Genomic DNA, 26,802 nt, shown 5'->3' on the forward strand with positions numbered 1-26,802 from the left:
TGCCTGCAACGAATTTGGCCTAACCATCAGCCTCAAGAAAACAAACATCATGGGACAGGACGTCAGAAATGCTCCATCCATCAATATCGACGATCACACTCTGGAAGTGGTTCAAGAGTTCATTTGCCTAGGCTCAACTATCACCAGTAACCTGTCTCTCGATGCAAAAATCAACAAACGCATGGGAAAGGCATCCGCTGCTATGTCCAAACTGGCCAAGAGAGTGTGGGAAAATGGCGCACTGACACGGAACACGAAAGTCCAAGTGTATCAAGCCTGTGTGCTCAGTACCTTGCTCTACGGCAGCGAGGCCTGGACTACGTATGTCAGTCAAGAGCGACGTCTCAATTCATTCCATCTTTGCTGCCTCCGGAGAATCCTTGGCATCAGGTGGCAGGACCGTATCTCCAACACAGAAGTCCTCGAGGCGGCCAACATCCCCAGCATAGACACCCTACTGAGCCAGCGGCACTTGAGATAGCTTGGCCATATGAGCCACATGGAAGATGGCAGGATCTTCAAGGACGCATTGTACAGCAAGCTTGGCACTGGTATCAGACCCACCGGCCGCCCATGTCTCCGCTTTAAAGACGTCTGCAAACGCGATATGAAGTCCTGTGACATTGACCACAAGTCATGGGAGTCAGTTGCCAGTGATCGCTAGAACTTGCAGACAGCCATAAAGACGGGGCTAAAAAGTGGCGAGTCGAAGAGACTTAGCTGTTGGCAGGAAAAAAGACCGAAGCACAAGGAGAGAGCCAACTGTGTAACAGCCCCGACAATCCAATTTTATCTGCAGCGCCTGTGGAAGAGTCTGTTGCTCTAGAATTGGCCTTTATAGCCACTCCAGACGCTGCTCCACAAACCACTGACCACCTCTAGGCGCTTGCCCATTGTCTCTCGAGACAAGGAGACCAAAGAAGAAGAATAATAATACACTGCTGCCACTATGAGTCGGTTGTGGAGGGAGTGAATGTTGAAGGTAGTCGGTGAGGTGCCAGTCAAGTGGGCTGCTTTGCCCTGGATGGCGTCAAGCTTCTTGAGTGTTGTTGGAGCTACACTTATCCAGGCAAGTGGGGAGTATTCCATCACATTAATATAAAAGCAAAATACTGCGGATGCTGGAAATTTGAAATAAAAATATAAAGTGCTGCAAATACTCAGCAGGTCTGGCAGCATCTGTGGAGATAGAAAAGCAGAGTTAACATTTCAGGTCTATGACCCTTCATCAGAACTGAAAGGTCATAGACCTGAAATATTAACTCTGTTTCTCTCTTCACAGATGCCGCCAGACCTGATGAGTATTTCCGACACTTTTGTTTTTATTTCAGTATTCCATCGCATTCCTGACGTGTGCCTTGTAGATGATGGACAGGCTTTGGGAAGTCAGGAGGTGAGTTACTTGCCACTTAATGATAGATTAAAATTTTTGAGAAAAGGGAACTCTATTCTGAGCTCAGGTACATGATATAAATCATAAATCGGAACCTACTCTTCCTCAGTGTCAACACCTAGGATACTGATGCTGGACTGTGAAGGCTAGCAGATTCTTACAATGTTGAAAAAGCTCATTGGAGTTGTTTACTGTTTGTTGAGGCCCAGATATTGGTATAGTGTGTATCGTGGTTGTGGGGGACTGTATTTGACAAGGCTGGGGAGAAGGCAATTATTCTCTGCCACGACAACAATATTAATGAGCCTTTGGATGAGATGTTGTGATAGGGGCATACAGTGGGCGCCCTGAAGTGTATCAAGTTGCAACAGTGTGTGGCTGCGATGATGTTTCGCCCGGTCATGCTGGGAGCTCCACTGCTGTATTCCAGGGTGAGTCACTGCTTGTGCTGCCAGTAGCCTTATTAAAATATTGACCAATACTACGATGTTAGATGGAGGTGGGTGGAAGACTCTTACACCAGTAAATTTTCAATGTTAATGTGCTCCTCGTATGCTGCTCTTAATTAATCAATTTGTTCCCATCACCTGTAACAGACCTATAACCAACCAGTACTTTACCCAGACAGCATAAGAACTAGGAGCAGGAGTAGGCAATTCAGCCCCTTGAGCCTGCTCCGCAGTTCAGTACGACCATGGCTGATCTCATCTTGGCCTCAACTCTACTTTCCTGCCCGTTCTCCATAACCCTTCAACCCATTTCTAATTAAAAATCTGTCTATCTCCTTAAATTTACCCAATGTCCCGGCATCCACCACACTCTGGGGTAGTGAATTCCACAGATTTATGACCCTTTGAGAGAAGTAATTTCTCCTCATCTCTGTTTAAAATCTGCTACCCTTTATCTTAAAACTATGACCTCTCATTCTAGATTGCCCCACAAGAGGAAACATCCTCTCGATGTCTACTTTGTCAATCCCCTTAATCATCTTATAATACCTCAATTAGATCTCCTCTCATTCTTCTAAACTCCAGAGAATAAAGGCCTAAACTGCTCAATCTCTCTTCATAAGACAAGCCCCCCATCTCTGGAATCAATCTAGTGAACCTCCTCTGAACTCCAATGCAATTACATCCTTTCTCAAGTAAGGGGATCAAAACTGTACGCAATACTCCAGGTGCGGTCTCACCAATGCCTTGTACAGTTGCTGCAACTGTACTTCCCTACTTTTATAGTCTATTCCTTTAGCAATAAATGCCAAAATTCCATTTGCTTTCCTTATTACCTGCTGTACCTGCAAACTAATTTTCTGCGATTCATGCACGAGGACACCCAGATCCCTCTGCACCAAAGCACTCTGAAGTTTCTCTCCATTTAGATCATTTGCCTTTCTATTCTTCCGACCAAAATGGATAACCTCACACTTATCCACGTTAAAATCCATCTGCCAGATTTTGGCCCATTTATCTAATCTATCCATATCCATTTGTAGATTTCTTATTTCTTTATTGCAACTTACTGTCCCACCTATTTTAGTGTCATCTGGAAATTTGGCTAGAGTACCTCTATCCCTGCATCCAAGTCATTTATATGGATTGTAAATAGTTGGGGCAGGAGGACCGAACCCTGTGGCACCCCACTGGTCACATCTTGCCAACCAGAAAAAGACCCATTTATCCCGACTCTCTGTTTTCTGTTGGTTAGCCAATCCTCTATCCAAGCTAATAAATTGCCCCTAATCCCACGTGAACTTACCTTGTGTATTAACCTTTTGTGCACCCCCTCTGGACATAAACCAGGTTTTGAAGGGCAGAATCTAACATTTTGCTGGGTGTTTATTACAGTTTGGACATGTTTGACAATTTCACTGCACTTGATTGGAATGCTTGTGCTCACCCATAATATGTGCTTTTCTTTCATGTGTCAGAAGATGACAAGAACTTATTCACAACTGAGAATGCAGATGACGATGACGATTATTCTCCATTTTGCAGCAAAAGTGGCCTCTTCAGTGGAGGGAAAGGCCTTTTCGATGATGAGGTTGACACTGAGACTTTGCTGTATAGAAATTTGAAATATAGAATCCAGATAGTATTAAAAAAAACTGAGATTTCTGTGAGTTAAATTAATTGACAAATACTCAGGTGTTTCTCCGATGTGAGGAGAGCTTTACAAATGGAAATTGTTCACACTGTCCTTCCACCCTGGACCAGGGTATGAACCTTGCTGGCTAAGCTTGAATGCCTGTTTAATCTGTTACGACAGAATTGTGAATACTTTGGTGTACACCCATTCCCACTGGAAACGGGGGTTTGGACCTGTTTGTACAGCTGGTTGAAAGTAGGTGAGCTTCTGGTTCTCAGTTTTCTGTTGTTCTGCTATCACTGACGTGCTGGGATCCAGGTCCATCGGTGCTGCAGTGCTCTTACCTGCCCAAGCGGCTGCTATTCATGTCTGACCTTGGGTGATATCAGCTGGCTACACAATTGTGCATGCTCTCCATTCTCCCCCAGTCCCTTCTTCCACCCCACGCCCTCCCTGTTGATGATTCAAGGGCCCAAGTTTATCCCCCCACATCCCTCAGAGACTGGCATAAACTGTTGTGCCTCCACTCCTGCCCTGGCTGGGATTCTGTAAGTCAGTGATGGCACCTGGGAGCTTCTGGTTATCTCTAGATAGTGCATTTGGCCCCTCAGCTGTAGAGGTGGGATTGGGGGGGGGGGGGCGTGGTCAGTGCTGGAGGTGGTAAGGTGGGGTTGCAGTCGAATTTGGATTGAAAGCTAGGTTCCAGAGTTAACATGTCACTGCATGAAAATCACAAAGTTCCTGCTTTCTTTTCCAGGGTGACCTTTTTGCTGAGGCACCAAAGGAGGAACTTGACAAAGGGAAGGAAGTGAAACCAGCTGTTAGTTATGGTGAGCAGTATGATAAGATATTGAGTGTTGAGAGCCGGCGTCTATAATTTACTTGCAAGGATTTAAAGTGATGATTATCCAAAAAGAAATTAATATTCCTAAATGATTCATGCCTAGTTTTTCTTGAGCTTGATTAAAACGATGTGTCCAACATTAGATTCTGTGGTCGTGCAGGTCTAAATTGGCCTTGTTGCTGACAGAGGTTAGCCTATTGTAATGAAAGCTGGAATTGCAGCTTTGTGGGGGGTCGGTGTTGAGAGTCTTTTTAAAAAAAAAAAATTTGCTTTTCCTCTGAGTTGGTGCATAATTACAACATTGCAGTTGCTGAGTTAGATTTTAACCAAACTGCTTCTTGTCAGATGTTTTGTCTGTCCCTGAAGCCTAATGATGGGAACTCCATGAAAGGGTGCTTACTAACCTCGTCTTAAGAGCCCTACACTAAAACTGCTGGACGCTGGCGCAAAATTCAAACTGTGGCGTGTCCCGTGTCAATGTACTTCAGCGTGTTGCTGCTTATAGGGGGAGTACTGTACCCATTGCTTACAGTGAGTGTGTTGGTACTGGTTTGCTCCCTATGTGACGTGGTCGGTAAATGGTGTAGTGCTTCTCAAACATCAACTTCCCTTTCAGAATATCACCAAATAATGTTTGCTGATTAACACAACCTGACACTCCTTGGCGGGGGGGCTTGGTATCCAAGGTAACCGCACCTTAATGAGGTGAAAACTGTCGAATTGAACAGTGGAGTCTGCTCAAAATAGCTGGTGCATTTAGTACGTTCTAAACGGTGCATTTGTAATTGGCGGTAATGGCAAATAACTTCCTGCTAAAGGTGGCTACCATCCGTAACCTGGGGCACTATAGATGGTGGAATCCGTTTTTTGTGGCTGGAACTGTGTTTTGACTGCTTTCGTCCCCTCTGATTACTTACACACTCTGCTTTCTTGTGGGTGGACTTTATGATATTGGTAATAGTTTAGCTCAGATTGTTGGAAGTTTCTCTTTGTAGATTGGAAGATCCTATTCACAGAAATCTTGTTGGTTTGAGAAAATGTCAGCACTGATGCTTTTTAATGTGCTTTCCGCTGCCACTAGGGACCTGTTCTCCTGGAGTATGGCACCTTCCCGGAGATCAGATTAAATGAGGGGCCGCAGTTCTCGGACTGTTAGCCCATTGTATCAAAGCCGTGTCTGAAAGCAGCAAAAAGTATTGAGGGTCTGAGGTTGTGTTGGCTTCTTTTGATGATTTTCCCATTTTAAACTTTTTCCTTTAATTTTAAAATCAGAACCTGCTGTAAGAAAATCTGGGAAAAAAGTACCAGTTGGAGCAGTTTCTATTTACCCGGGTAGGTTTTCTGTAATCAACAACAGATGAACCAATACTGAACAACAGTCTTGTCTTGTGTCTAACTCTGTCTGTGAGTGCATGTATTTATTCCATGGCGTCATTATTCAGCCGTGGTTGGAGACTTTTATGCAACGTACTCTCTGCACAAGAGCATAGTGGAACATATGGAATTGTTAAAACTCCCAACTGCTATTTGCTGTTTGTCTATCCGAAATATGCCACATGATGGTTGAATAGCCTGACACTGTTTAGACTTACAGATCAAGATTGGCTATTTGGAGGGACGCTCCAGAAGTGGCGACTGTCCCTGGAAGCATAGCCAAACCTGAACCAGTGGTTTTCAGGTGGGGGAAAGAACAGAGAAAAGAATAACTGGATAATGCTTTAGTCAGTCACTGGGGTCAGAGAAGGTTTCTTATCCCATGGTTGCGCTTGGATTATAGGGCAGATTTTCCACATTTGCACCATGACATGGTCCTTAGTATACGAGGAGGAATTATCTGGAAATCGGCTGCAGAGGTCAGTGTGCCATGCCACTCAAAATTCCCCGTAACAGGAATTTAAAAATCTCATCTTGCACCTTACCAAAGAGTTTAGCTGTCAAGTTAGGAAGAAACAAATAACAAAGGTCTGAAAGAAACTGAAGATGGTGGAAAAGAAGGATTAATGTTTTGAGGCGGAGAATCTGCTTCATAACCCAATGTGGTGAGGGGTTCCACTGAAAAGTTTAACCTCTCCACGTCTGGTTGTCAAAACTGCTGAGTATTTCCACCATCTTCAGTTTTTAATTTCTAGCTGTGTGCCTTTATATGAGTTTGTTTACGTCTCTGCTCAGGGATACTTTGTGACTGTTTCGATTTCCCTTTTAGATGGAGATTTATTTGGTGCCCATGTGATTTCTGAGATGACCCATGATAAGCGAGTAAAGGAAAAGATGACGAGAGCCTCCCCGGCTCCAGAACCAGCGGATGCTGGAGGACTGTTTGATGAGGAAGATGACGATTTATTTGGATCAAACATGAAAACCTCAACAGCGGGTAAATCAGGGGCTTGTTTCAAGCTAACTCCAACAACTGTAGTCATACTTAATTAAAGTTGGGTTTAGAATAAAACCTGCCCTGCAGACCAGAATAGTAGCAGTAACATCCGTGAACTATGCTTCATGTAAAGTTAACGGTAACAGAGAGGCAGTCTCTCTGCTTCTCCCTCCTTTAAGACCTTCTTAAAACCTACCTCTTTCACCAAGTTTTTGGACAACTGTCCTAATATCTCCTTATTGTGTTAAATTTTGTTTAACAGTCGCTCCTGTGAAGCACCTTGGGGCGTTTCACTACTTTAAAGATGCTATATGAATGCAAATTGTAAATAAGGCAAGCTACAAAACAAGTGAAATCAGATCATCAAAACTTTCAGACTGTTCCAGGGGCGCCCTGCAAAGCTACCATTCCTTTTCATCACATTGTGTAAATTGCTGCCTCCAATGGCATTTGAACATGATCTAATAGATTGCATCAGGGACAAAGGTTAATGGTGGTTGACCTGTATTTTGGGATTTGGTTCATTCAGCAATAAGATTGGTTCAGTCCAGGGCACAGACTATTGGGGACTGCAGAGCGCTCTGTTGCGCTGTTCGAGTAATTTCATCAAAAGCCCTGGCCTGTATTTGCTTCCCCCACCCCCCAGTCAAGTGGTTCTTGTGGCTTTGTCAGCCTGGTGCATGTACCCATATCCGTATAAATCACATTTATCTGCTCCATTGGTACAGATAGAAATTGCTGTGAGGCAGATTTGTGTTTAATTTGTTTTCGTGAGGAGCCTTTTTTCCCCCAGTCCCTGTATGGTTTTGGGCATTTCACAAACCTCACAGTTCACGCCGTCACACTCTGCATTTCCTAAAGGAAGAGTTTAAAAATTCTGTATTGCTTTATAACATAGCGGCTGAATGTGCGAAAGCAAAATATTAATGAACAAATGTTACTGCAGGTGTTTCCAGGTCTGTCTATTAACGCGTATTTCCTACAAATAAGTATTCTGTTTTGCGTGCGAGGGTCAAGGTCGTCTTGCTAAAAAGCTGCAGCAGAATTAGCTAGTGCTTGGCTGGTGAGTTGCAGAAACACTTGAGAAAATTTGGGCACAGTTCAATCTTATGGGTTCTCCAGCTGTTTGGATTCCATGCTGGAGAAGGGTCCAGATCAACACCTGAGACTTCAGCATCAATGCAGGTGCAGGCCTCGGGCTTTGTGTTGGATTTATTGTATGGGAGTAAATGATGCACTCACTGGCAAAAATCTCATCTGATTTAAGTTTTTAAAAATTCATTCTCCGGCTGTGGGTGTTGCTGGCAAGGCCAGCGTACGTTGCTCATAACTCATTGCTTTTGCGAAAGTGGTGGTGAGCCACCTTCTTGGCCCATTTCAATCCATATGGTGATAATCCCACAGTGCTGCTGGGTAGGGCATGCCAAAATTTTGACCCAGCGATGATGACGGAATGACGCTATATGTCCAAGTCGGATGGCGTGTGACTTGGAAGGTGTTCTCACGCACCTGCTGCCCTCCTCTTTCTAGGTGGTAGAGGTCACAGATTTGGGAGGTGCTATCACAGCAAGACTGGGAGATGTCAGGCTATCGTCATCCCTATAGCTGCTTTCAACATCATGTGATACTGTCATGAACAAACCCTGCTGGAGTGCGCTAGGACCTCTGAATGCTGCAGCAAGAGGTTGTACAATCAGAAGTGATTGCACTGCCGCAATCACGGATCCAGAGCTCCTGGATGACAAAAGAGGTAGAGATAAAGAAAAAGTGCTTATGACAGATGCCAGGTAGAAAATACTATTGAGAACTAGGCTGAATATAGAAGGTCCAGAGGGGAACTGAAAAAGCAAATAAGAGAAGCAAAGAAAGAGCATGAAAAGAGACTGGCAGCTAGCATTCAAGGAAATCCCAAAGTTTTCTTTAGGCATATAGATAGTAAAAGTGTGGTAAAAGGAGGAGTTGGGGCCGATTAGGGACCTGAAAGGGGACTAACGCATGGAGGCGTAGCCGAGGTATTAAATGAATATTTTATATCTGTCTTTACCAAGGAAGAAGATGCAACCCAGGCAATGTTGAAAGAGGAGGTAAGTCAGACTCTAGAGGGGTTTAAAATTGATAAACAGGAAGCATTAGATAAGCTGTCAGTACTTAAAGTGGATAAAGCACCAGGGCCGGATGAGATGCATCCAAGGATACTGAGGGAAGTGAGGGTGGAAATCGCAGAGGCACTGGCCATAGTTTTTCAGTCTTAGACTCGGGGGTGGTGCCAGAGGACTGGAGAATTGAAAACATTACACCCTTGTTCAAAAAAGGGTGTAAAGATAAGTGCAGCAACTATAGGCCAGTCAGTTTAACTTCAGTGGTGGGGAAACTTCTAGAAAAAATAATTCTGGACAAAGAAATTGCCACATGGACAAATGCAACTTAATTAAGGAAAGCCAGGGGAATTTCTTAAGGGAAAATCATGTCATAGAGTCATAGGACTAACTTGCTGGAGTTTTTTGAGGAGCTAACAGAGAGGTTTGATGAGGGCACTGCTGTTGATGTTCAGTACATGGACTTTCAGAAGACGTTTGATACAGTGCCACACAACAGACTTGTGAGCGAACTTGTAGATCATGGAATAAAAGGGACGGTAGAAACATGGATGCGAAATTGACTGAGTGACCAGAAACAAAGAGTAGTTGTTAATGGATGTTTTTCGGGCTGAAGGAAGGTGTGTAGTGGAGTTCCTCAGGGATCAGTGTTGGGACCCTTGCTTTTTCTGATATATATTGATGACCTCAAACTTGGTGTACAGGGCACAATTTCAAAGTTTGCGGATGATATGAAACTTGGAAGCATTGTGAACTGTGAGGAGGATGGTGTAGAACTTCAAAAGGACATGGACAAGTTGGTGGAATGGGCAGACAGGTGGCAAATGAAGTTCAATGCTGAGAAATGAGATTCATTTTGGTAGGAAGAACATGGAGAGACAATATAAAATGAAGGGCACAATTCTAAAGGGGGTGCAGGAGCAGAGAGACCTAGGTGTATTTGTGCATAAGTCATTGAAGGTGGCAGAACAGGTTGACAGAGCAGTCAATAAAGCATACAGTATCCTGGGCTTAATAGGGGCATAGAGTACAAGAGCAAGGAAGTTATGTTGAACTTGTATAAGACACTAGTTTGGCCTCAGCTGGAGTATTGTGTCCAATTCTGGGCACCGAATTTGAGGAAAGATGTGAGGGCATTGGAGAGAGTACAGAAAAGATTCACGAGAATGGTTCCCGGAATGAGGCATTTCAGTTATGAAGATAGATTGGAGAAGTTAGGACTGTTTTCCTTGGAGAAGAGAAGGCTGAGAGTTGATTTGATAGAGGTATTCAAAATCATGAGGGGTCTGGACAAAGTAGATCGAGAGAAACCGTTCCCATTCGTGAAAGGATCGAGAATGAGAGGGCACAGATTTAAAGTATTTGGTAAGAGAAGCAAAAGTGACATGAGGAAAAACTTTTTCACGCAGCGAGTGGTTAAGGTCTGGAATGCGCTTCCTGAGAACAAGGTGGAGGCAGGTTCAATTAAAGCATTCAGAAGGGAATTAGACAGTTTATGAAAAGAATTTGTAGGGTTACGGGAAGAAGGCAGGGGAATGGAACTGGGGGTGTTGCTCTTTTATAGAGCCAATGCGGACACAATGGGCCAAATGGCCTCCTAAGCTGCAACAATTCTGTGACGCTGATGATCACACCTCATCATTTGGAAGTGCAGAGGATCTTTGTTTGCTGAATATTTAGAAATACTCAGGTAGAGGGAGGAAAGTGCAAGGAAGCCAGCCCCTGTCATGGGCTAATGGTAGAATTCGAAATCTCTGTCTATATTGGGTAAGAAGACGTTGGATAGTTTAGTAACATTTAAACTTAGTCATATTCTGTGTGACTGTTGGTTATTTTCCTTGTGGTATTAAATGATTTTGCAAAGCCTTTTGTCATGCTAGGCCCCTGCCTGCCAAGAATGAGGCAAATTAATTTTGTCATAAACATTGATTTTTAACTGTTGTTGGAGTGAGGAATTGACTTGTTCAACAGATCAGCCGTGGCTGGAAAAAAACATCTACATACCAACAGAAATCGAAAGTGAGGAAGTGCATTCCAGGGCCTGCTAAGGAGGATACAATCCACAAGGGCCAGGACTGGTTAGACCAGCTGGTCACATGACTACCTGGCTGTTCCAGGGTTTTCTTTTGAACTGGCCACAGAGAGTTGGAAGTCAGACTGTCTGTCTGTTCCTGGACTGAGAAGATCTCTCCTGTCTGCTCCTGTCTCTTTCTCACAAGCCTCTGAATCCACTGAAGACACATGAACCCCGAGAGAAAAGTCTCCTACAGTGAACAAGGTTTAAGAAGAATATTGGGCCCCAATGAAAAGCAAGATCTACTTACAATCAAGGACTCTACAGTGAGCTCGAAGAACCGTAGCAACAACTCTACAGATATTGCCTCAAACTTTTCCACTTTATTTTTCTTCTCTTTTCTGTCTCTATTTGTATGGGTGTATCGCGTTTGCATGCTAGCGTGGGCATGTCGTGTATCCGTAGGCGTTAACCGAATTAGAGTTTAAGTTTAATAAATTTCAGCTTTTCTTCTTTAAACCTAAGAAAGCCTGTTTGTGCCAGTTTATTTGCCTTATAATTGGAAAGCGGTGAACAAGGATCACCAAGGGGAAGCTAAAAACAGTGTGTTTAAAATTAAACCCTGTTACAGTAAGACCAGGTGAAGGCTGAAAGGGAACCCTAGACCTCTTTCTCACCTGGTCATAACACTTTGCATTGACATTTTTGCCCTTCTAATTTTTATGTTAGCTCCGACTGAACCCAAGCTGCCCGCAAGTCTCTTTGATGACAGCGAGGACAGTGGACTCTTTGAAACTAGTGTCACACCAAAACCAGCCAAAGAGAAATCGAGAGCACAGCAGGTGAGTTAGTGTCTTAGAATGACACTACAGTGTGTGAAGTGTAATTACTGGTTGACTTTAACATTGCAAGCATTCCGTACATATTTTCTTGAACCATACATAATGTGCCACTTTATATATAAAAGCTTTCTTTGGAAAGCAATGACTTTTCACTTGGCTGAGCTGTTGCGATACTGCAGCTGTCCTTGAGTAGGTCCCTTCAGTAGAGGATGGGGGAAAGCTGGGGAGAGAAAAGAGACTTTGATGGGAATTGAGTTGTTTGGATACTGAATTTGCTTTTGTCGTATTCCCAAGAATGCAGAGCCACACTCTGAAGTAGTGGAATCTTCGCCCCTGCTTGCCGAGAAATCCCAGACCAGCTCTGGTCTCTTCTCTGATGATGATGACTCTCAGGTAAGGGAAGTGGTCTCTGAGACTTCTGTATTCTTGATATGATACCAGCTGCGCAGGTCCCTAGATGCATGCGAATATTACAATTGGTTCTCTGATAATTCCAGGACAGTGCTGCTTGTTTTTGCTGCATACTTCTACTTGCAGGACGTTTTTATTCTCTTACTTTCCCTGAAATAGAATTTTTTAAGGAAAAATTCTTGTAAACTCTGCCTTGTTAGGTGAAATTCTGAATCCTGTAGCAGCCATCAGCACACAATGTGCAAGTTACAGTCCCAGACAGAAAAATCACACATAACACTGACCTTGTACCAAATGCTGTGTTACTCTTCAGTCTTCGACCAAGGCCAATAAGAATTAAGCAGATGTTGAAGGCTGCTGTACTTCTAGAATGCTCAATTTGATTGTTTTTTTTGGGAGATTTTTAACCTTGGCATGAATGAAATTCAGCATTTTGAAAGATTCTTTATTGTTTTTCCATAATTCCTCCCAATTGTTGGTGTGCTGTTACACAAGGGCTGATTATCCTCTCATATTTGACTAAACTCATGTGAGCCCTCGATGGCGAATTGGGCAAGCTGTTTCCAGTGAGCAACATCCTAACCCACTCCCAATGTGTTCCAAGAATTCCAGCCAAGCAAGATCCTGTCCAGATTTCATGTGCAGACTTCCAGTAGGTGTCATTGGGTTGCAGTCAGACGTAGGATCCCTGCCTGAATTTTCGCTATCCCTAACCCATTCAGGCCGGTTGCACTACAGTTGAGATTAGCTAACTTGACACAGAGAGGGGATCAAATCTTAGATAACCATACAATATGGATAAAATACCAATAATCTTTGTGTCGCTAATTCTTTGCACTCATTCACTGGATGACATTGTAATTGAGTTTGGCAGCAAGTGAAAGAGTTGTTTCTCGGATTGTGCAGCTCAGCCTCTCAACTGGATCCTCACCTGCCTCTAACCCCTTCTTGTTCATAACAGGACTTATTCTCTTCAAACAAGGACACAAGAAACCAATCATCCTTAGGCCAGAGCAGATCCAATCAGATTTCAATCTCATTCTTCGATGATGATGAGGTAAAATAATTTTTGTTAATTCTGTACAAAAAAAAAGTCCTTTTAGGAAAAAAATTTATTCAACAATCGTTCTTCTAATCTTGTGCAATCCTTATAGACCAAAGTAATACTTCCTTAATTAAATAATCTGCAGAGGTACCAGGAAGGGAGCTACGAAAGGATCTCATTGAAGAGTTCAAATTGTGGCACTGTGAACCACAAGAACAAGATTCGAGTGGGCTACAAATTTGATCCAACTTTTATTCAATCCCTCACCTGAGAAAGAAACATGGCTTTCCTTAATCCCTGTAATTTATTCTTGTGTCTTTTTATTTCTCCATCTTTCTCACTTATTGTCTCTTTCTTTATCTTTTTCTCTCTTACTTTCTGTCTATCTTTTCCTTTTTCTTTCTTTCTGTTAGAAGGTGATATAATGAGATAATTACATTGGGCTGAGTATCCAACAGAGTTTGACCTCCAAAAAATGTTCTTTTTCCTGGTAACTGAGTCACTCAGTTTCCTGTGCATTGTATGCAGTAAAGTTCTAAACTAACTGAACACTCTGGACTGAACACTGAATGGGACGGTCTTGGTTAATGGTAATGGCAATGAGTCTTTTTTCTCTGCTGCAGTGAAACCTCTAACTGACACTGCTGCTCTGTTGCAGCTAAGTTCTTCAAAGAAATGAGGAAATTCAACACTATTAATCCCATTCTTCTGTTGCCTTATCATGAATTCTACCTCACTCGTTTAACTTTGTGGACCAGGGTGTATTCATGCACACCTTCTCCTCAAGAGATTAATGGAGCAGGAGAGTTTTCATTCATCCTTATAACTGCAGTATTCAGTCCTGGCTCAATGCTCTTTGTAGACAGATTTGTTCCTAAACGCCTTCATGCTCTCGACCAGTAGCACAGCACCCACTGGGTCCTTACATATTTTGTCTTTGCAACTTTTCAGTTGACTCTTTGCTCATGTCTGTCAGTATAAGCCTTCACCCTAGTTCCCAACTGTCCTTCTAAGGTGCCTATTCTAAGGGGTTAATTGACTCAACCCTGCCTGCTATTGTTGGGCGATTGATCCACTGATATCCTAACTGAAGGCCAGAGGCAAAAGCAGTTATATTTGATGTGCGAAATGGGGGCAGGTGTTTGACCTGTTACTGAAATCATACAGCACAAAAAGAGGCCATTCAACCCATTGTGCCTGTGCCAGCTCAGTGAAAGAGCTATCTAATTAGTCCTACTCTCCTGCTCTTTCCTGATAGCCCTGCAATTTTTTTCCTTTTCACTGATATGTCCAATTCCCTTTTGAATGCTATTATTAAAACTGCTTCCACTACCCTTTCAGTGCATTCCAGATCACAGTTTGCTGCATACATTTTTCTTTATCTGCACCTCCCAACTATAGGTATGTAAAAAGGAAGAGATTAACGAAAGAAAGTATGGATCCCTTTGAGGCAGAGACGTGAGAAATTATAATGAATAAGGAAATGACAGAGACATTAAACAAATGCATTGTTATCCGTCTTCACGGTGGATGACAGAAAACATTCCGGAAATAGGAACTAAGGGTCTTGTGAGAATGAGGAACTTGGCGAAATTAGTATTTGTAAAGAAATAGTACTGGTGAAATTAATGAGACTAAAAGCTGTCAAATCCCTTGGACCTCATGGCCAACATCCTAGGGTAGGGGTCAGCAACCTTTTTCACCTGAAGAGCCTGTTTTTAAAAAGAATTTGCTGAGAATAAAAACTAGTGGGAGGCACAAGACAAAATTATGGCATTTCTAAACCAAATACTTGGCAAATTGCTTGGTGTCTCTGGTAGAATGCATAATTCATATGTATAAATACACTAATTGCGTTTCGAGTCATTTGAGGGTGGATCTACCATGCTGAGCAAAGAGTTTCTGTTGGTGAAGCCCACTCCATGCTGTCTTGGTTCTTCAGGATCCCTACCCTGCCAGAAGAAGGTGTAGTCGTGCTCTCTTAGAGATCCGCTTGCAGGGAGGCGAGTCTCCTGAAGTGCTGCAATGTCCACATTGAGTCTACTGAGCTCGTTGTTAATGATGGCGGTCTTCCGAGAATCGTTGATTTGTGTAAGGTCTTCCGACAGGCCAGGGCACACAGTTCTGACGTTCCAGCTTGCAAAACGAAGGGCTGGTACCTTCTTTCCTTTTTTTGTCGTGCTGTTTGGTATGGTGTTACAGAGCACTTGTCAGGCAGTGACCCTGAGCTTGAAGCACCCATTGAAGCAGGTGGACTGTGGCGGGACAGAAGCTTACTGACCGGGGGCTGCCCGGTTTGAGGCGGGCGGAGGCTGTCCCGTGAGATGCGATGACCTCTCCCACCGACAAAGGCAACCCATGGCGCCCAATCTCTACGCCAACTGAGCTGGACTTACAACCCGTAACTGCCGCCTTCCGTGTTGTTTTGGTCGCTGTGAGGCGACTATGGAGTGACCTCTCCATGGCACATGCCTGGGCGGATGTATGGAGGTTGAGTTGCCCAAGCGTCAAAACCCCCCTCTCGGCCTTCCTGGTGGGGTCCAAAGGAGTGCAGAGCACGACGTTTGGCACCGGTATGGCTACAGGAACTGCTGGAAAGGTGACACATGACCGCCTTCGGGGTTCTGCTCCGGATATACTCCCTTAGCCTTGGTCTCTCCCGAGATGCCCACAAGGCAGTGGGGTTGTTGGGGCCCCTGCTCAGGTGAAGGGGGTGCGGGAGGGGAGGGGGTGTGAGGGGGAGGGGTGGAGCGGAGGGGGAGCTGGGAAGGGGGCTGCTGGGGGAAAGGGGAGGGGGGTGAGCTGGGAGGGGGTGGGGGAAGGGGGTGAAGGTAATAAAACATTTCATCAGCTCTTGTTTGCAGTGAAATACTGCAAGTAACCAGAGTCAAGGCTATAAACTGGATTTAGGTAGGTTTAGTAAAAGTTTTTAAAAGTAAGAAGTTGAGGAGCCGCCTAAACCCTGGGGTCGCCTCTGGTCGCTGGAAAATGGATTTTGGATCTTGGGGTCGTCCATCGCTGCTCTGGTGGACGGGCTCCCCAAACACAGCATGTGGTCTTCCTGTCCTTCAATGATACCGATGCCGGATTTAAGATGAAGGAGCGAGGTCGCTGCTCCCGAGCCGGCGGGAATCTCAGTTGCCCGTCCAGAGTGTCGAGCGTGAAGGGTGGCGCGGTGTGCAGCAAGGTTAGACTCAAACCAAAGAAGCTGCATCACTCCAAGCAGAAGGGCCGCCCGCGCATCAACACTAGCAGAATTTCACATCCACAGCTGTTAAATAAGTTCTTAAATTCACTTGAAAAAGCCCTTCAAAACACTCCTACAGGGGATGCAGAGACCAGGTTGGCCCACATCAGAGATGCCATCTATGACTCAGCTATGACCACCTATGGCAAACGTGTGAAGCAGAATGCAGACTGGTTTCAATCTCACTTTGAAGAGCTGGAATCTGTCATAGCCGCTAAGCGCATTGCACTGCTGAACTACAAGAAAGCCCCCAGAGAGTTAACATCCGTAGTACTCAAAGCAGCCAGAAGCGCTGCACAAAGAACAGCCAGGCACTGCGCAAATGACTACTGGCAACACCTATGCAGTCATATTCAGCTGGCCTCTGACACTGGAAACATCAGAGGAATGTATGATGGCATTAAGAGAGCTTTTGGACCAACCATCAAGAAGATCGCCTCCCCCCCTCAAATCTAAATCAGGGGACACAATCACTGACCAATGCAAGCAAATGGACCACTGGGTTGAGCACTACCTGGGATTGTACTCCAGGGAAAATGTCACTGAGACCGCCCTCAATGCAGCCCAGTCTCTGCCTGTCATGGGTGAGCTGGACGTACAGCCGTCAAAATCGGAACTCCGTGTTGCCATTGATTCTCCAGCCAGCGGAAAAGCCCCTGGGAAGGACGGCATTACCCCTGAAATAATCAAGAGTGTCAAGCCTGCTATACTTTCAGCACTGTACGAACTGCTTTGCCTGTGCTGGGACGAGGGAGCAGTACCACAGGACATGCGCGATGCCAATATCATCACCCTCTATAAGAACAAGGGTGACCACGGTGACTGCAGCAACTACCGTGGAATCTCGCTGCTCAGCATAGTGAGGAAAGTCTTCGCTCGAGACGCTTTAAACAGGCTCCAGAAGCTGGCTGAGCACGTCTACCCTGAGGCACAGTGTGGCTTTCGAGCAGAGAGATCCACCATTGACATGCTGTTCTCCCTTCGCCAGCTACAGGAGAAATGCCGTGAACAACAGATGCCCCTCTACATTGCTTTCATTGATCTCACCAAAGCCTTTGACCTCGTCAGCAGACATGGTCTCTTCAGACTACTAGCAAAGATCGGATGTCCACCAAAGCTCATCACCTCATTCCATGACAATATGAAAGGCACAATTCAGCATCGCGGCGCCTCATCAGACCCCTTTCCTATCCTGAGTGGCGTGAAACAGGGCTGTGTTCTCGCAACTACACTGTTCGGGATCTTCTTCTCCCTGCTGCTCTCACATGCGTTCAAGTCTTCAGAAGAAGGAATTTTCCTCCACACAAGATCAGTGGCAGGTTGTTCAACCTTGTCCGTCTAAGAGCGAAGTCCAAAGTACGGAAAGCCCTCATCAGGGAACTCCTCTTTGCTGACGATGCTGCATTAACATCTCACACTGAAGAGTGTCTGCAGAGACTCATTGACCGGATTGCGGCTGCCTGCAACGAATTTGGCCTAACCATCCGCCTCAAGAAAATGAACATCGTGGGACAGGAGGTCAGAAATGCTCCATCCATCAATATTGGCGACCACGCTCTGGAAGTGGTTCAAGAGTTCACCTACGTCGGCTCAACTATCACCAGTAACCTGTCTCTCGATGCAGAAATCAAGAAGCGCATGGGAAAGGCTTCCACTGCTATGTCCAGACTGGCCAAGAGAGTGTGGGAAAATGGCGCACTGACACTGAGCACAAAAGTCCAAGTGTATCAAGTCTGTGTCCTCAGTACCTTGCTCTACGGCAGCGAGGCCTGGACAACGTATGTCAGCCAAGAGCGACATCTCAATTCATTCCATCTTCGCTGCCTCCGGAGAATCCTTGGCATCAGGTGGCAGGACCGTATCTCCAACACACAAGTCCTTGAGGCGGCCAACATCCCCAGCATATACACCCTACCGAGCCAGCGGCGCTTGAGATGGCTTGGCCATGTGAGCCGCAAGGAAGATGGCAGGTTCCCCAAGGACACACTACAGCGAGCGCGTCACTGGTATCAGACCCACCGGCCGTCCATGTCTCCGCTTTAAAGATGTCTGCAAACGCGACATGAAGTCATGGGAGTCAGTTGCCAGCGATCGCCAGAGCTGGTCGGCAGCCATAAAGGCGGGGCTAACGTGTGGCGAGTCAAAGAGACTTGACAGTTTGCAGGAAAAAAGACAAGCGCAAGGCGAGAGCCAACTGTGTAACAGCCCCGACAAACAAATTTTATCTGTAGCACCTGTGGAAGAGTCTGTCACTAGAATTGGCCTTTGTATCCACTCCAGGCGCTGCTTCACAATCCACTGACCACCTCCAGGCGCTTACCCATTGTCTCTCGAGACAAGGAGGTCAAAGATGAAATCCACAAATTAAGTACCTGTATGTTATTTATCAATTAAAAACTAAAATAAAATGTACCTAACTGAATTTTCACACTTTTGACTTTTTTTAGCAATAATTTTGGCAGTAACGTCATCTTTAAAACAAGCCATAACTTAAGATGCGTAGAATTAAGACAATTTTTTTTCAGCTACTGATGCTTGGTTTTTTGTTTATAAAAGCTTATAACAACATTCAGAATAATTTAATGTCTCAGCTCCATTAGAAACAATAATGGTTGTACCCATAAAACCTGTTCATCGAACCTAAGACATTATCTGTAACCATGACCACTCGAGCAGGTCTGTTTAGCGTACGATGATTTTCTTCATTAAAATAATCATAATAACCATAAAGTGCAACATAATGATTAGCTTTTTATCCCCACAATAAAAAACATGGCTCTTGCTTTTCTTGACTTATGTTTTTTTAGGATTTTTTTCATGTTAATGTGATACAACTGGGAAAGGTTGGGATCCACAAATGAGATGTTAGAGCCACAGGTTGCAGACGTCTGTCCTCGGGTTTTAAGGAAGGTGGTTACAGAGATAATGGATCCATTAGTTTTGATCTTCCAGAGTTCTCTAGATTTTAGAATGGTCTCCATGGATTGGAGGGTAGCAAATGTAACCCTGCAATTCAAGAAAAGAGAGAGATAGAAAATAGGGAACTATAGGCCAGTTAGCCTAACATCAGTAGTAGACAAAATGCTACAATTGATTGTTAGGGACATGATAACAGGGCACTTAAAAAATCATATGTTTAGGCAGCATCCACACAGATTTATGAAAGGGAAATCGTACTCGACAAATCTGCGACAGTTTTTTGAGGTAACAACTGGTGAATTTGGATTTTCAAAAAGCATTTGGTAAGATGTCAGACAGTTACACAAAATTAGGGCTCATGGGATTAGGGGCCTATATTCACATGGATTGAGGATTGGTTAATGAATAGAAAACAATATATGGTTCATATATGGGTTGGCAGACTGTAATTAGCAGGGTTCAGGAAGGTTCACTGCTTGGGTCTCAGCTATTTACAATCTGTATTACTGACTTTGAGGGGACCAAGTGTAATGTAATATCCAAGTTTGCTGACGATACAAAGTTAGGAGGGAAAGTAATCTGTGAGGACACAAGAAGCTGCAAGTGGATATAGACAGGTTAAGTGAGTGAACAAGAACGTGGCAACTGGAATATAATATGGAGAAGTGTGAAGTTATCCATTTTGGTAGGAAAAGTAGAAAAACAGAATATTTTTTAAATAGTGAGACTGGGAAATGTTGATATTCAGAGGAACCTTTGTGTCCTTGTACACAAATCACAGAAGGTTAACGTGGGTTCAGCAAGCAATTGGGAAAGCAAATGGGTGTGTTAGCCGTTATTGCAAAAGAATTGGAGTACAAAAGCAAAAAAAAACTTACTGCAGTTATGTAGGGCCTTGTGAGACCACACCTTGTGTACAGTACTGGCAAATTGAATTCAACATAGGCAATAGTGAGATCTGTTTTAGACCAAAAACAGATGGAACAGGATGCTTCTAATGCTAGAAACAGTGGCCATCCAAAGAGATTTTGAGGTCCAGGTACACAGATCATGAACATGTCATCAGGTGCAGAAAATAATCAAAAAGGCGAATAGCATGCTGGCCTTTATATCCAAAGTATTGGAATACACTGGGTAGAAGTCCTGCTTCATCTCGGCAAGGCCCTGCTTAGACCACACCTGGAGTACTGCGAGCAGTTCTAGGCATCACACCTTAGGAAGTGTATATTGGTCTTGGATCGAGTACAGTGTAGATTTAGCAGAATGATACCTGGACTCCCTTGGGTTAAATTATGAAGAGAGATTACACAAACTACGGTTGTATTCCCTGGAATTAGACGGTTAAGGGGTGATTTGATCCAAGTTTTCAAGTTATTGAGGGGAACAATTAGGGTAGATCAAGAGCAACTATTTTCGTTGGTTGGGGAATCTGGGAGGAGGGGACATAGTCTAAAAATTAGAGCCAGACCTTTCAGGAGTGAAATTGGGAAACCCATCGACACACAAATGGTGATAGAAGTTTGGAGCTGTCTGCTACAAATGAAAATTGATGCTGGATCAATTGTAAATTTTAATTCTGAGATTGATAGATTTTTGTTAGCCAAAGGTATTAAAGGATATGGGGCAAAAGCAGGTATATGGAGGTAGGTCGCGGATCAGCCATGATCTCGCTGAATAGTGGAACAGGCTTGAGGGGCTAAATGGAAAGAAAGAAAAGAAAGACAGACTTTCCTGTTCCTAAAGAAAAACAGAAAATGCGAGGAACAGTCAGGTCTGGCAGCTTCTGTGGAGAGAGAAATAGAGTTAATGTTTCAGGTCAATGACCTTTCATCAGAACTGGGAAAAGTTGGAAATGTATTAGGTTTTGAGCAAGTGAAAGGGGAAGGTGGGAAGAAGAAGAAAAGGGAAGGTCTGTGATAGGGTGGGGAGCAGGAGAGATTAAATGACAAAAGGTTTAAGGGTGCAAAGGGAGTGATAATGGGTTGAGTAAAGAAATAAAAGATGTGTCTAGATGAGGTGTGAGTGCCAGGATAGCAGCCATCTGAACGCAAAGTAAAGGGATTAAGAAACAAATGAAAAAAAAACTGAATCAGCAAAAAAAAACACAAAATGAAGATAAAGGTTAGGATATAAAATTGCTGAACTCAGAGTCCAGAAGGTTGTAAATTGCCCAGTTGAAACATGAGGTGCTGTTCCTTGAGCTTGGGTTGACTTGAACAGATGGGTTGACCAGTCCGTTCAGTCTGCAAGCATGACCCTGAGCTTCCTGTTGCCTGTCATTTCAATTCTCTACTTTGTTTCCACTCTGACCTTTACGTCCTTGGCTTGCTCCAGTGTTCCACAGACCTGAAATGTTAACTCTGTTTCTGTCTCCACAGATACTGCCAGACCTGCTGAGTATTTCCAGTATTTTCTGTTTTTATTTCAGATTTCCAGCATCTGCAGTATTTAGCTTTTGTACTCCTGTTCCTATATTCCCTAGAGTTTAGAAGAGTGAGAGGTGATCTCATTGAAAAATCTTAAGGGGCGTGACAGGGTAAACGTTGGGAGGATCTTTCCCCTGGCAGGTGAATGGAGAACCAGGGGTCACAGTCTCACAATAAGGGGTCGGTTATTTCGGACTGAGATGATAAATTTCTTCACTGAGAATGTGGTAAATCCTTGGGCAGTGTGGGGCGGTGGCGTTGAGGTAGAAGACCAGCTGTGATCTTGTTGAATGGTGGAGCAGGCTCAAAGGGCCAAATGGCCGACTCCTGCTCCTATTTCTTATGTTCTGCAGTTCTTTTGGCAGTTATACTTCATTCAGAAAGTAAGTATGTGACTGACTTGGTTGACTTGTGTTATTGGTAAATTTCAGTTAAATATGTGTGTCCTGTCTGCATTAATGAATGGATGTCTGAATCTTATAGCATTATTAACATGCAATGCATGGTGAAAAGCCCTTGCTGAGTGCATTGGCTTCTTATTATGGCCAGTGAATGGATTAACTGCTATAATCTGTGTGCAGTAACCCTGGAAGAGTGAATGTTTGGCTTATCTCTGGTGTGCGAATGATTGGTGTATGTGTGGGTATGTTGAAGGGTACTGATGCCTCCTCCTGTGAGTCTGCTGCTACCTTCTGTTTCTGCTGAATTTTATAGGGTGATCTCTTCACTTCTGCTCCTTCAAAGGATGCTGCAGCCTCAAAGAAATCTCAGCAACCGCATGAACCTAAACTTCCAACCAGTGGATCGAAATCCACTGCATTGTTTGACAGTGATGACAAGGTAAGGAGTTTGGAAAATGTACACAGGTCTGCTAAGAACCTTATCCTTCCTGAATGCTTGCCCAATTCACTAGTGTGTAGTGTTCGCAATGTTCCTTGATCCTGAGCTGCAAATTCCACACACAGTCCATTACCGAGACTGCTTCCACTTCTGGAATATTGCCCATCTTCCCCCACCCCCCTCACTGCTGCTGAAATTCCCATAGTACTTTTGCCACCCTAATCCTTCTCTCTCTCCAATGCTGCCCTTGCTGGTCTCCCAAATTTTACCCCTCTGGACTAATTCACCCAGAGCTCTGCGTCCTAGTCACAAAATCCCACTTGCGTATCATCCTGTTCTTTTTTTTATTGGATTTCTATTCTTCAGCACTTCAACTTCAAAATCTCCATCCTCAAATCATGCCATGATTTCTTTCCATGCCATATCTCTAACCGACGTCCTGGGTTGCTCTTCCAGTTCTGGTCTGTTGAGCATTTCCTTCTCCCTCCATCATGACACAGGTCTTCAGTATCACACTTCCACACTCTGGAGCCCCTCTTTCTATCTTGCCACATTCCTTCTGGAGTGGAGCGGACCTGTGGGGAGAACGCAGAGAGCGGAGCCTATAAATCGAACCCAACGATCGAGGCGCAGTCTCTTACCTTCCCGGAGCGAAGCGGAGAGCAGTCGGACCTCTTCCAGCATGCCGGAGTTTTGAAAAAAAAAGCCAATAGTGACATCACAGGAGAGCTGCAAGGTGATTGGTTGGTGAGTCACTGTTGTTAGGGAATAGCTCTAAATAGCTGGGTAAGTATCTCGGGTAAGAAAAGTTTATTTCAAATATAGTAAGTAGTTTTTTTTTTGGGAGTTCTGCAGTAACGAGGAACATGGAAGAAGGGCCCTAGAGTAGCTGATATTATTGGACATTAAGATCTTCCAGAAGGTTTAATTTAAAGGGTTAAGTCATGGCAGGAGAGCTCAAAGCCGTGGTATGCTCCTCGTGCTCCATGTCGGAAGCCGCGAACATTTCCAGTGCGCGGGACCAGTATGTGTGCAGGAAGTGCGTCCAGCTGCAGCTCCTGGGAGCCTGGGTTTCGGAGCTGGAGGGGCAGCTGGGAACACTGTGGAGCATCCAGGAGGCGGAGAGTATCATGAATAGCACGTATAGAGAGTTGGTCACACTGAAAGCTCAGACCCCAGAGGCAGGAGGGGAATGGTTGACCACCAGGCAGAGCAAGAGGACTAGGCAGGCCGTTCAGGAATCTCCTGTGGCTATTCCCCTGCAAAACAGGTATACTGCTTTGGATACTGTTGGGGAGAATGCCTCTCAGGGGAAAACAGCAACAGCCCAATTCATTGCACCACGGTTAGCTCTGCTGCACAGGGGAGGAGTAAAAAGTGTGGGAATGCAATAGTTATAGGGGATTCAATTGTCAGGGGAATAGATAGGTGTTTCTGTGACCGCAAAAGAGACTCCAGGATGGTATGTTGCCTCCCTGGTGCCAGAGTCAAGGATGTCTCAAAGCGGTTACACGACATTCTGAAGGGGGAGGGTGAACAGCCAGTAGTCGTGGTACACATTGGTACAAATGACCTAGGTCAAAAAAAAAAATGAGGTCCGTAAAGCAGGATGTAGGGAGCTAAGAAGAAAGTTGAAAAGTAGTAATCTCAGGATTACTACAGTGCCACGTGCTAGTCAGAGTAGAAATATCAGGATATATCGGATGAATACGTGGCTGAAGAGATGGTGTGAGGGGGAGGGTTTTAGATTCCTGGGGCATTGGGACCAGTTCTGCGGGAGGTGGGACCAGTACAAACTGGACGGGTTACACCTGGGCAGGACTGGGACTGATGTCCTAGGGGGAGTATTTGCTACAGTGGTTAGGGACGGTTTAAACTAGAATGGCAAGGGAATGGGACCCTTTGCAAGGAGTCAGAGGAGAGGGGATCAAAGACCAGAACAAAAGACAGTAAGGGGAATAAGAAAAGTGATAGACAGAGAAATCAAAGGCCAGAATCAAACAGGGCCACAGTGAAAAAAAGTGGGAAGAGGACGAGTAATGTTAAAAAGACAAGCCTTAAGGTTTTGTGCCTTAACGCACAGAGCATTCGCAATAAAGTGGATGAATTAATTGCGCAAATAGATGTAAACGGGTATGATATAGTCGGGAATACGGAGACATGGCTGCAAGGTGACCAGGGATGGGAAATGAACATCCAGGGATATTCAATATTTAGGAAGGACAGACAAAAAGCAAAAGGCGGTGGAGTTGCATTGCTGGTTAAAGAGGAAATTAATGCAATAGTGAGGAAAGATATTAGCTATAACAATGTGGAATCTGAGAAACACTAAGGGGCAACAAACGTCAGTGGGGTTGTATATAGACCCCCAAACTGTAGTGGTGATGTTGGAATTGCCTTAAACAGGAAATTAGAGATGCATGCAATAAAGGAACATCTGTATTTATGGGTGATTTTAATCTGCATATAGATTGGGCAAATCAAATTAGTCACAATACCGTAGAGGAGGAATCCTTGGAGTGTATACGGGATGGTTTTCTGGACCAATACGTTGAGGAACCTACTAGAGAACAGGCCATCCTAGACTGGGTGTTGTGTAATGAGAGAGGAATAATTGACAATCTGGTGGTGCGAGACCCCTTGGGGATGAGCGACCATAATATGACAGAATTTTTCATCAAGTTGGAGAGTGACGTAATTGATTCTGAGACAAGGGTCCTGAATCTTAGTAAAGGAAACTACAAAAGGTATGAGGCGCGAGTTGGCTATGACGGATTGGGAAACGTTACTTAAAGGGATGATGGTGGATAGGCAATGGCAAACATTTAAAGAGCGCATGGATGAACTGCAACAATTGTTTATCCCTGTCTGGTGCAAAAGTAAAACGGGAAAGGTAGCCAAACCATGGCTTACAAGGGAAATTAGAGATAGCATTAGATCCAAGGAAGAGGCATATAAATTTGCCAGGAAAAACAGCAGACCTGAGGATTGGGAGCAGTTTAGAATTCAGCAAAGGAGGACCAAAGGATTAATTAAGAAGGGGAAAATAGAGTACGAGAGCAAGCTTGCGGGGAACATAAAAACTGACTGTAAAAGTTTCTGTAGGTATGTGGAGAGAAAAAGATTGGTGAAGACAAATGTAGGTCCCTTACAGTCAGAAACGGGAATTTATTATGGGGAACAAAGAAATGGCTGACCAACTAAATGCATACTTTGGTTTGGTCTTCTCAAAGGAGGACATAAATATCATACCAGAAACGTTGGGGAACACAGGACTTAATGAGAAAGAGGAACTGAAGGAAATCAGTATTAGTAGAGAATTGGTGTTGGGGAAATTGATGGGATTGAAGGCCGATAAATCCCCAGAGTCTGATGGTCTGCATCCCAGAGTACTTAAGGAAGTGGCCCTAGAAATAGTGGATGCATTGGTGGTCATCTTCCAAGGTTCTATAGACTCTGGAACAGTTCCTACAGATTGGAGGGTAGCTAATGTAATCCCACTATTTAAAAAGGGAGGTAGAGAGAAAGCAGGGAATTATAGACCAGTCAGCCTGACGTCGGTAGTGCGGAAAATTCTAGAGTCCATTATCAAAGATTTTATAGCGGGGCATTTAGAGAACAGTGGTGGAATTGGGCAGTGGAATTGGGCAGAGTCAGCATGGATTTACGAAAGGGAAACCATGTTTGACAAATCTACTTGAATTCTTCAAGGATGTAACCAGTAGAGTTGATGAGGGGGAGCCAGTGGTTTATTTGTACTTTCGGAAAGCTTTCGACAAAGTCCCACGTAAGAGATTAGCATGTACAATTAAAACGTATGGGATTGGGGGTAGTGTATTGCGATGGATAGAAAATTGGTTGGTGGACAGGAAACAAAGAGTAGGGATAAATGGGTCTTTTTCCGAATGGCAGGCAGTGACTAGTGGGTACCTCAGGGATTGGTGCTGGACCCCAGCTATTCGCAATATACATTAATGATTTAGATGAAGGAACTAAATGCAATATCTCCAAATTTGCAGATGACACAAAACTGGGTGGGAGGGTGAGTTATGAGGAGGATGAGAGGCTTCAGGGTGATTTGGAGAAGTTGAGTGAGTGAGCTAATGCAAGGCAGATGCAGTATAATGTGGATAAATGTGAGTTATCCACTTTGGTAGCAAAAACAGGAAGGCAGATTATTATCTGAACGGCTATAAACTGAGAGAGGGGAATATGCAGCGAGACCTGGGTGTTCTTGTACACCAGTCGCTGAAGGTAGCATGCAGGTGC

The 26,802-nt window shown here is 44.3% G+C and overlaps 1 protein-coding gene across 5 annotated transcripts in view; it reads left to right on the plus strand.

The window, feature by feature from the left end:
- Window positions 1-26,802, plus strand: part of washc2c (WASH complex subunit 2C) — a 71,939-nt gene that overhangs the window by 21,631 nt on the left and 23,506 nt on the right. For 4 of the 5 annotated variants that reach the window (XM_068020211.1, XM_068020215.1, XM_068020212.1 and 1 more), the window contains exons 12-19: window positions 3,321-3,433; window positions 4,236-4,308; window positions 5,595-5,654; window positions 6,526-6,693; window positions 11,533-11,645; window positions 11,940-12,038; window positions 13,018-13,113; window positions 22,408-22,533. In XM_068020211.1, the coding sequence (XP_067876312.1) occupies window positions 3,321-3,433; window positions 4,236-4,308; window positions 5,595-5,654; window positions 6,526-6,693; window positions 11,533-11,645; window positions 11,940-12,038; window positions 13,018-13,113; window positions 22,408-22,533 (848 nt within the window). The remainder of the gene's footprint in view (window positions 1-3,320; window positions 3,434-4,235; window positions 4,309-5,594; window positions 5,655-6,525; window positions 6,694-11,532; window positions 11,646-11,939; window positions 12,039-13,017; window positions 13,114-22,407; window positions 22,534-26,802) is intronic. The other variant, XM_068020214.1, reaches the window with a different exon arrangement.

The sequence above is a fragment of the Heterodontus francisci genome, chromosome 42 (assembly GCF_036365525.1).
Source record: "Heterodontus francisci isolate sHetFra1 chromosome 42, sHetFra1.hap1, whole genome shotgun sequence".
Taxonomy (NCBI): domain Eukaryota; kingdom Metazoa; phylum Chordata; class Chondrichthyes; order Heterodontiformes; family Heterodontidae; genus Heterodontus; species Heterodontus francisci.